This window comes from Procambarus clarkii, chromosome 50 (assembly GCF_040958095.1).
Source record: "Procambarus clarkii isolate CNS0578487 chromosome 50, FALCON_Pclarkii_2.0, whole genome shotgun sequence".
Classification (NCBI taxonomy): domain Eukaryota; kingdom Metazoa; phylum Arthropoda; class Malacostraca; order Decapoda; family Cambaridae; genus Procambarus; species Procambarus clarkii.
Window position 1 is genome coordinate 23,665,753 of NC_091199.1, and position 12,596 is coordinate 23,678,348.

Genomic DNA, 12,596 nt, shown 5'->3' on the forward strand with positions numbered 1-12,596 from the left:
TGGGGTGGTCAACCTGTCACCAGTCAACTACCAGACAGCCCTGACCCTAGAGCTTGACCTGGGGCGGTCAACCTGTCACCAGTCAACTACCAGACTGCCCTGACCCTTGACCTGGGGTGGTCAACCTGTCACCAGTCAACTACCAGACAGCCCTGACCCTAGAGCTTGACCTGGCGCGGTCAACCTGTCACCAGTCAACTACCAGACTGCCCTCACCCTAGAGCTTGACCTGGCACGGTCAACCTGTCACCAGTCAACTACCAGACAGCCCTGAGCTCACAACCACAGGGATCTGACCTCTGTTAATATCTTTGACCGACGCTGTCTCCTGACAGCTGACTCACAAACCACTAATAATTCACTTTACTCTTATGATGGAAAGAGTTCAGTAATTTCTCTAACAATATAGAGGTCACAACACAGTCTCCGTGGTGTAGTGGTAAGACACTCGCCTGGCGTTCCGCGAGCGCTTTGTCATGGGTTCGTATCCTGGCCGGGGAGGATTTACTGGGCACAAATCCTTAACTGTAGCCTCTGTTTAACGCAACAGTAAAATGTGTACTTGGTTGTAACAACGATTCTTCGCGGCGGGGATCGTATTCCAGGGACCTGCCCGAAACGCTACGCGTACTAGTGGCTGTACAAGAATGTAACAACTCTTGTATATATCTCAAAAAAAAAAAATATATATATATATATGCTAGCACCACTGTCATCCACCAGGGGAGAGACTTCTGGTTCATCCTTGACGATGAGCGGACGTCTGGACACCTGCTCCGTCTGGACGCCTGCTCCGTCTGGGAGCCCCAGGATCCCCTTCTCTTGCTATCCAACGGACCGGATTGTTGTTACGACGCCTTGGGTCACAGGACAGTTGACGGATTGTGAAGGTTTTCTGGCTGCTTCTCCCAGAGGGGTACCGGTGTCCGGCGCCGGCCTGGCCCGAAGTGCCGGGTGTTGGTGGTTTATAATTAATAATTAATTATTAACACTAACATTAACACTACCAGCACCACTATCACCCACCATGGTGACACTACCAGTACCAATATCACCCACCATGGTGACACTACCAGCACCACTATCACCCACCATGGTGACACTACCAGCACCACTATCACCCACCATGGTGACACTACCAGCACCACTATCACCCACCATGGTGACACTACCAGCACCACTATCACCCACCATGGTGACACTACCAGCACCACTATCACCCACCATGGTGACACTACCAGCACCACTATCACCCACCATGGTGACACTACCAGCACCATTATCTCCCACCATGGTGTCACTACCAGCACCACTATCACCCACCATGGTGACACTACCAGCACCACTATCACCCACCATGGTGACACTACCAGCACCACTGTCACCCACCATGGTGACACTACCAGCACCACTATCACCCACCATGGTGACACTACCAGCACCACTATCACCCACCATGGTGACACTACCAGCACCACTATCACCCACCATGGTGACACTACCAGCACCACTATCACCCACCATGGGAAACACTGGTGACACTACCAGCACCACTATCACCCACCATGGTGACACTACCAGTACCAATATCACCCACCATGGTGACACTACCAGCACCACTATCACCCACCATGGTGACACTACCAGCACCACTATCACCCACCATGGTGACACTACCAGCACCACTATCACCCACCATGGTGACACTACCAGCACCACTATCACCCACCATGGTGACACTACCAGCACCACTATCACCCACCATGGTGACACTACCAGCACCACTATCACCCACCATGGTGACACTACCAGCACCACTATCACCCATCATGGTGACACTACCAGCACCATTATCTCCCACCATGGTGTCACTACCAGCACCACTATCACCCACCATGGTGACACTACCAGCACCACTATCACCCACCATGGTGACACTACCAGCACCACTGTCACCCACCATGGTGACACTACCAGCACCACTATCACCCACCATGGTGACACTACCAGAACCACTATCACCCACCATGGTGACACTACCAGCACCACTATCACCCACCATGGTGACACTACCAGCACCACTATCACCCACCATGGTGACACTACCAGCACCACTATCACCCACCATGGTGACACTACCAGCACCACTATCACCCACCATGGTGACACTACCAGCACCACTATCACCCACCATGGTGACACTACCAGCACCACTATCACCCACCATGGTGACATACCACTCACCAGCACCACTATCACCCACCATGGTGACACTACCAGCACCACTATCACCCACCATGGTGACACTACCAGCACCACTATCACCCACCATGGTGACACTACCAGCACCACTATCACCCACCATGGTGACACTACCAGCACCACTATCACCCACCATGGTGACACTACCAGCACCACTATCACCCACATGGTGAAACTACCGCACCACTGTCACCCACCATGGTTGAAACTACCAGCACCACCTATCACCCACCATGGTGACACGACCAGCACCACTATCACCCACCATGGTGACACTACCAGCACCACTATCACCCCATGGTGAACACTACCAGCACCACTATCACCCACCATGGTGACACTACCAGCACCACTATCCCCCACCAGGGTGACACTACCAGCCCACTATCACCCACCATGGTGACAACTACCAGCACCACTATCACCCACCATGGTGACCCTACAGCACCACTATCACCACCATGGAAACCCTGGTGACATACCAGCACCAATTATCACCCAACCATGGTGACACTACCAGCACCACTATCACCCACCATGTAACACTACCAGCATCCATTATCTTCCACCATGGTGTCACTACATCACCACTATCCCCGCCATGGTGACACTACAGCACCACTATCACCCACCATGTGACACTACATCACCACTGTCACCCACCGAATGGTGACACTACAGCACCATATCACCCACCATGGTGGACACTACCAGCACCACTATCACCCACCATGGTGACACTACCAGCACCACTATCACCCACCATGGTGACACTACCAGCACCACTATCACCCACCATGGTCACTACCAGCACCACTATCACCCACCATGGTGACACTACCAGCACCACTATCACCCACCATGGTGACACTACCAGCACCACTATCACCCACCATGGTGACACTACCAGCACCACTATCACCCACCATGGTGACACTACCAGCACCACTATCACCCACCATGGTGACACTACCAGCACCACTATCACCCACCATGGTGACACTACCAGCACCACTATCACCCACCATGGTGACACTACCAGCACCACTATCACCCACATCACTGGTGACACTACCAGCACCACTATCACCCACCATGGTGACACTACCAACCACTATCACCCACCATGGTGACACTACCAGCACCACTATCACCCACCATGGTGACACTACCAGCACCACTATCACCCACCATGGTGACACTACCAGCACCACTATCACCCACCATGGTGACACTACCAGCACCACTATCACCCACCATGGTGACACTACCAGCACCACTATCACCCACCATGGTGACACTACCAGCACCACTATCACCCACCATGGTGACACTACCAGCACCACTATCACCCACCATGGTGACACTACCAGCACCATATCCCACCATGGTGACACTACCAGCACCACTATCACCCACCATGGTGACACTACCAGCACCACTATCACCCACCATGGTGACACTACCAGCACCACTATCACCCACCATGGTGACACTACCAGCACCACTATCACCCACCATGGTGACACTACCAGCACCACTATCACCCACCATGGTGACACTACCAGCACCACTATCACCCACCATGGTGACACTACCAGCACCACTATCACCCACCATGGTGACACTACCAGCACCACTATCACCCACCATGGTGACACTACCAGCACCACTATCACCCACCATGGTGACACTACCAGCACCACTATCACCCACCATGGTGACACTACCAGCACCACTATCACCCACCATGGTGACACTACCAGCACCCACTATCCCCACCATGGTGACACTACCAGCACCACTATCAACCCACCATGGTGACACTACCAGCACCACTATCACCCACCATGGTGACACTACCAGCACCACTATCACCCACCATGGTGACACTACCAGCACCACTATCACCCACCATGGTGACACTACAGCACCACTATCACCCACCATGGTGACACTACCAGCACCACTATCACCCACCATGGTGACACTACCAGCACCACTATCACCCACCATGGTGACACTACCAGCACCACTATCACCCACCATGGTGACACTACCAGCACCACTATCACCCACCATGGTGACACTACCAGCACCACTATCACCCACCATGGTGACACTACCAGCACCACTATTCACCCACCATGGTGACACTACCAGCACCACTATCACCCACCATGGTGACACTACCAGCACCACTATCACCCACCATGGTGACACTACCAGCACCACTATCACCCACCATGGTGACACTACCAGCACCACTATCACCCACCATGGTGACACTACCAGCACCACTATCACCCACCATGGTGACACTACCAGCACCACTATCACCCACCATGGTGACACTACCAGCACCACTATCACCCACCATGGTGACACTACCAGCACCACTATCACCCACCATGGTGACACTACCAGCACCACTATCACCCACCATGGTGACACTACCAGCACCACTATCACCCACCATGGTGACACTACCAGCACCACTATCACCCACCATGGTGACACTACCAGCACCACTATCACCCACCATGGTGACACTACCAGCACCACTATCACCCACCATGGTGACACTACCAGCACCACTATCACCCACCATGGTGACACTACCAGCACCACTATCACCCACCATGGTGACACTACCAGCACCACTATCACCCACCATGGTGACACTACCAGCACCACTATCACCCACCATGGTGACACTACCAGCACCACTATCACCCACCATGGTGACACTACCAGCACCACTATCACCCACCATGGTGACACTACCAGCACCACTATCACCCACCATGGTGACACTACCAGCACCACTATCACCCACCATGGTGACACTACCAGCACCACTATCACCCACCATGGTGACACTACCAGCACCACTATCACCCACCATGGTGACACTACCAGCACCACTATCACCCACCATGGTGACACTACCAGCACCACTATCACCCACCATGGTGACACTACCAGCACCACTATCACCCACCATGGTGACACTACCAGCACCACTATCACCCACCATGGTGACACTACCAGCACCACTATCACCCACCATGGTGACACTACCAGCACCACTATCACCCACCATGGTGACACTACCAGCACCACTATCACCCACCATGGTGACACTACCAGCACCACTATCACCCACCATGGTGACACTACCAGCACCACTATCACCCACCATGGTGACACTACCAGCACCACTATCACCCACCATGGTGACACTACCAGCACCACTATCACCCACCATGGTGACACTACCAGCACCACTATCACCCACCATGGTGACACTACCAGCACCACTATCACCCACCATGGTGACACTACCAGCACCACTATCACCCACCATGGTGACACTACCAGCACCACTATCACCCACCATGGTGACACTACCAGCACCACTATCACCCACCATGGTGACACTACCAGCACCACTATCACCCACCATGGTGACACTACCAGCACCACTATCACCCACCATGGTGACACTACCAGCACCACTATCACCCACCATGGTGACACTACCAGCACCACTATCACCCACCATGGTGACACTACCAGCACCACTATCACCCACCATGGTGACACTACCAGCACCACTATCACCCACCATGGTGACACTACCAGCACCACTATCACCCACCATGGTGACACTACCAGCACCACTATCACCCACCATGGTGACACTACCAGCACCACTATCACCCACCATGGTGACACTACCAGCACCACTATCACCCACCATGGTGACACTACCAGCACCACTATCACCCACCATGGTGACACTACCAGCACCACTATCACCCACCATGGTGACACTACCAGCACCACTATCACCCACCATGGTGACACTACCAGCACCACTATCACCCACCATGGTGACACTACCAGCACCACTATCACCCACCATGGTGACACTACCAGCACCACTATCACCCACCATGGTGACACTACCAGCACCACTATCACCCACCATGGTGACACTACCAGCACCACTATCACCCACCATGGTGACACTACCAGCACCACTATCACCCACCATGGTGACACTACCAGCACCACTATCACCCACCATGGTGACACTACCAGCACCACTATCACCCACCATGGTGACACTACCAGCACCACTATCAACCCACCATGGTGACACTACCAGCACCACTATCACCCACCATGGTGACACTACCAGCACCACTATCACCCACCATGGTGACACTACCAGCACCACTATCACCCACCATGGTGACACTACCAGCACCACTATCACCCACCATGGTGACACTACCAGCACCACTATCACCCACCATGGTGACACTACCAGCACCACTATCACCCACCATGGTGACACTACCAGCACCACTATCACCCACCATGGTGACACTACCAGCACCACTATCACCCACCATGGTGACACTACCAGCACCACTATCACCCACCATGGTGACACTACCAGCACCACATATCACCCACCATGGTGGACACTACCAGCACCACTATCACCCACCATGGTGACACTACCAGCACCACTATCACCCACCATGGTGACACTACCAGCACCACTATCACCCACCATGGTGACACTACCAGCACCACTATCACCCACCATGGTGACACTACCAGCACCACTATCACCCACCATGGTGACACTACCAGCACCACTATCACCCACCATGGTGACACTACCAGCACCACTATCACCCACCATGGTGACACTACCAGCACCACTATCACCCACCATGGTGACACTACCAGCACCACTATCACCCACCATGGTGACACTACCAGCACCACTATCAACCCACCATGGTGACACTTACCAGCACCACTATCACCCACCATGGTGACACTACCAGCACCACTATCACCCACCATGGTGACACTACCAGCACCACTATCACCCACCATGGTGACACTACCAGCACCAATACACCCACCATGGTGACACTACCAGCACCACTATCACCCACCATGGTGACACTACCAGCACCACTATCACCCACCATGGTGACACTACCAGCACCACTATCACCCACCATGGTGACACTACCAGCACCACTATCACCCACCATGGTGACACTACCAGCACCACTATCACCCACCATGGTGACACTACCAGCACCACTATCACCCACCATGGTGACACTACCAGCACCACTATCACCCACCATGGTGACACTACCAGCACCACTATCACCCACCATGGTGACACTACCAGCACCACTATCACCCACCATGGTGACACTACCAGCACCACTATCCCACCATGGTGACACTACCAGCACCACTATCACCCACCATGGTGACACTACCAGCACCACTATCACCCACCATGGTGACACTACCAGCACCACTATCACCCACCATGGTGACACTACCAGCACCACTATCACCCACCATGGTGACACTACCAGCACCACTATCACCCACCATGGTGACACTACCAGCACCACTATCACCCACCATGGTGACACTACCAGCACCACTATCACCCACCATGGTGACACTACCAGCACCACTATCACCCACCATGGTGACACTACCAGCACCACTATCACCCACCATGGTGACACTACCAGCACCACTATCACCCACCATGGTGACACTACCAGCACCACTATCACCACCATGGTGACACTACCAGCACCACTATCACCCACCATGGTGACACTACCAGCACCACCACCCACCATGGTGACACTACCAGCACCACTATCACCCACCATGGTGACACTACCAGCACCACTATCACCCACCATGGTGACACTACCAGCACCACTATCACCCACCATGGTGACACTACCAGCACCACTATCACCCACCATGGTGACACTACCAGCACCACTATCACCCACCATGGTGACACTACCAGCACCACTATCACCCACCATGGTGACACTACCAGCACCACTATCACCCACCATGGTGACACTACCAGCACCACTATCACCCACCATGGTGACACTACCAGCACCACTATCCCACCATGGTGACACTACCAGCACCACTATCACCCACCATGGTGACACTACCAGCACCACTATCACCCACCATGGTGACACTACCAGCACCACTATCACCCACCATGGTGACACTACCAGCACCACTATCACCCACCATGGTGACACTACCAGCACCACTATCACCCACCATGGTGACACTACCAGCACCACTATCACCCACCATGGTGACACTACCAGCACCACTATCACCCACCATGGTGACACTACCAGCACCACTATCACCCACCATGGTGACACTACCAGCACCACTATCACCACCATGGTGACACTACCAGCACCACTATCACCCACCATGGTGACACTACCAGCACCACTATCACCCACCATGGTGACACTACCAGCACCACTATCACCCACCATGGTGACACTACCAGCACCACTATCACCCACCATGGTGACACTACCAGCACCACTATCACCCACCATGGTGACACTACCAGCACCACTATCACCCACCATGGTGACACTACCAGCACCACTATCACCCACCCATGGTGACACTACCAGCACCACTATCACCCACCATGGTGACACTACCAGCACCACTATCACCCACCATGGTGACACTACCAGCACCACTATCACCCACCATGGTGACACTACCAGCACCACTATCACCCACCATGGTGACACTACCAGCACCACTATCACCCACCATGGTGACACTACCAGCACCACTATCACCCACCATGGTGACACTACCAGCACCACTATCACCCACCATGGTGACACTACCAGCACCACTATCACCCACCATGGTGACACTACCAGCACCACTATCACCCACCATGGTGACACTACCAGCACCACTATCACCCACCATGGTGACACTACCAGCACCACTATCACCCACCATGGTGACACTACCAGCACCACTATCACCCACCATGGTGACACTACCAGCACCACTATCACCCACCATGGTGACACTACCAGCACCACTATCACCCACCATGGTGACACTACCAGCACCACTATCACCCACCATGGTGACACTACCAGCACCACTATCACCCACCATGGTGACACTACCAGCACCACTATCACCCACCATGGTGACACTACCAGCACCACTATCACCCACCATGGTGACACTACCAGCACCACTATCACCCACCATGGTGACACTACCAGCACCACTATCACCCACCATGGTGACACTACCAGCACCACTATCACCCACCATGGTGACACTACCAGCACCACTATCACCCACCATGGTGACACTACCAGCACCACTATCACCCACCATGGTGACACTACCAGCACCACTATCACCCACCATGGTGGACAACTGACCAGCATACGCACTAGTCAACCCCATGGTGACACTACCAGCACCACTATCACCACCATGGTGGACACTACCAGCACCACTAGTCACCACCATGGTGACACTACCAGCACCTACTATCACCCACCATGGTGACACTACCAGCACCACTATCACCCACCATGGTGACACTACCAGCACCACTATCACCCACCATGGTGACACTACCAGCACCACTATCACCCACCATGGTGACACTACCAGCACAACTATCACCCACCATGGTGACACTACCAGCACCACTATCACCCACCATGGTGACACTACCAGCACCACTATCACCCACCATGGTGACACTACCAGCACCACTATCACCCACCATGGTGACACTACCAGCACCACTATCACCCACCATGGTGACACTACCAGCACCACTATCACCCACCATGGTGACACTACCAGCACCACTATCACCCACCATGGTGACACTACCAGCACCACTATCACCCACCATGGTGACACTACCAGCACCACTATCACCCACCATGGTGACACTACCAGCACCACTATCACCCACCATGGGCATGGTGACACTACCAGCACCACTATCACCCACCATGGTGACACTACCAGCACCACTATCACCCACCATGGTGACACTACCAGCACCACTATCACCCACCATGGTGACACTACCAGCACCACTATCACCCACCATGGTGACACTACCAGCACCACTATCACCCACCATGGTGACACTACCAGCACCACTATCACCCACCATGGTGACACTACCAGCACCACTATCACCCACCATGGTGACACTACCAGCACCACTATCACCCACCATGGTGACACTACCAGCACCACTATCACCCACCATGGTGACACTACCAGCACCACTATCACCCACCATGGTGACACTACCAGCACCACTATCACCCACCATGGTGACACTACCAGCACCACTATCACCCACCATGGTGACACTACCAGCACCACTATCACCCACCATGGTGACACTACCAGCACCACTATCACCCACCATGGTGACACTACCAGCACCACTATCACCCACCATGGTGACACTACCAGCACCACTATCACCCACCATGGTGACACTACCAGCACCACTATCACCCACCATGGTGACACTACCAGCACCACTATCACCCACCATGGTGACACTACCAGCACCACTATCACCCACCATGGTGACACTACCAGCACCACTATCACCCACCATGGTGACACTACCAGCACCACTATCACCCACCATGGGACACTGGTGACACTACCAGCACCACTATCACCCACCATGGTGACACTACCAGCACCACTATCACCCACCATGGTGACACTACCAGCACCACTATCACCCACCATGGTGACACTACCAGCACCACTATCACCCACCATGGTGACACTACCAGCACCACTATCACCCACCATGGTGACACTACCAGCACCACTATCACCCACCATGGTGACACTACCAGCACCACTATCACCCACCATGGTGACACTACCAGCACCACTATCACCCACCATGGTGACACTACCAGCACCACTATCACCCATCATGGTGACACTACCAGCACCACTATCACCCACCATGGTGACACTACCAGCACCACTATCACCCACCATGGTGACACTACCAGCACCACTATCACCCACCATGGGAAACACTGGTAACATTAGAGGTGCCATTTTGAAAATTTAACATTTCCTAAATTACTGGTAATTGTTAGAATTGGGAGGAGATGAAATAATCACACTTCTTCATATGGAGTTTTTATGGAATTTAAGCTATGGAGTTTTTCCTGATAATAATATAAACAAAGTGTTTCATAAAGTTCTCAGGAGTTATGTGTCATTGTGAACCTAACAATGACTTGTTCTTCAGGAGGATGGACGGTGTTACTCCGGAGAGACAATAAAGTTGTTCCTGCGGTGAACTTCACCAGAGACTGGGAGGCCTACAAGACCGGCTTCGGTAACGCCGCCACAGAGTATTGGTTAGGTAAGTGGAAATACTGAGGCTGGTACTGGCTGCCCACCTTACTTTTTCCCTTTTACAAAATATTTTTAAAATGACATTTGATTGTTTTATTCATGTTTTAAATTATGTTTCATACACAAGTTTTGAGAAATGGTAAATACGATTATAAACGTGATGTCATTATGTTTTAATAAAAAGTGTTTTAAATGTTATGATATAATGTTTTAGAGCAACGATTTTTAAAATGTTGATTTTAATTATTAATTATTGGAATTATTAGGTATAATTACATTTACTGCATTTATTTATTTTCTTTTATTTCTTTTTGAGATATATACAAGAGTTGTTACATTCTTGTACAGCCACTAGTACGCGTAGCGTTTCGGGCAGGTCCCTGGACAACCCGATCTCGCAAATTTAATAAGTCAATATTGACTTATTAAATATGTGCATAGGTGACATACTTAACATAATAGATACCCTTAAAAAGATTCATAGAAAATACCGACTTTACCTAACCTACTTAGTATGTTAAGATAAGCATCTTATTGCTTCGTAATTACAATTATTACCTAACCTATAATAGGTATAGGTTAAGTAATAATTGTAATTACGAAGCAATAAGATGCTTATCTTAAGATACTAACAAGGTTAGGTAAGGTCGGTGTTTTCTATGAATCTTTTTAAGGGTATCTATTATGTTTAGTATATCACCTATGCACGTAGTTAATAAGTCAATATTGACTTTACGAATTTGCGAGAACGGGTTGCCCTGGAATACGATCCCCTGCCGCAAAGAATCGTTTTTTCATCCAAGTACACATTTTTACTGTTGCGTTAAACTGAGGCTACAGTTAAGGAATTGCGCCCAGTAAATCCTCCCCGGCCAGGATACGAACCCATGACATAGCGCTCGCGGAACGCCAGGCGAGTGTCTTACCAGTACACCACGGAGACTGATTTTATTTATTTAATTTAGAAAAATATTGACAGACAGGGAGAAAAGGGGAGAGAT

The 12,596-nt window shown here is 52.0% G+C and overlaps 1 protein-coding gene across 1 annotated transcript in view; it reads left to right on the forward strand.

The window, feature by feature from the left end:
- The window catches only part of LOC138351700 (trichohyalin-like), a 272,069-nt gene extending 260,237 nt beyond the window's left edge, over positions 1-11,832 (forward strand). The window contains exons 6-7 of the mRNA XM_069303721.1: positions 11,486-11,602; positions 11,810-11,832. Coding sequence (XP_069159822.1) covers positions 11,486-11,602; positions 11,810-11,832 — 140 coding nt within the window. The remainder of the gene's footprint in view (positions 1-11,485; positions 11,603-11,809) is intronic.
- The last annotated feature ends 764 nt before the right edge of the window (positions 11,833-12,596 follow it).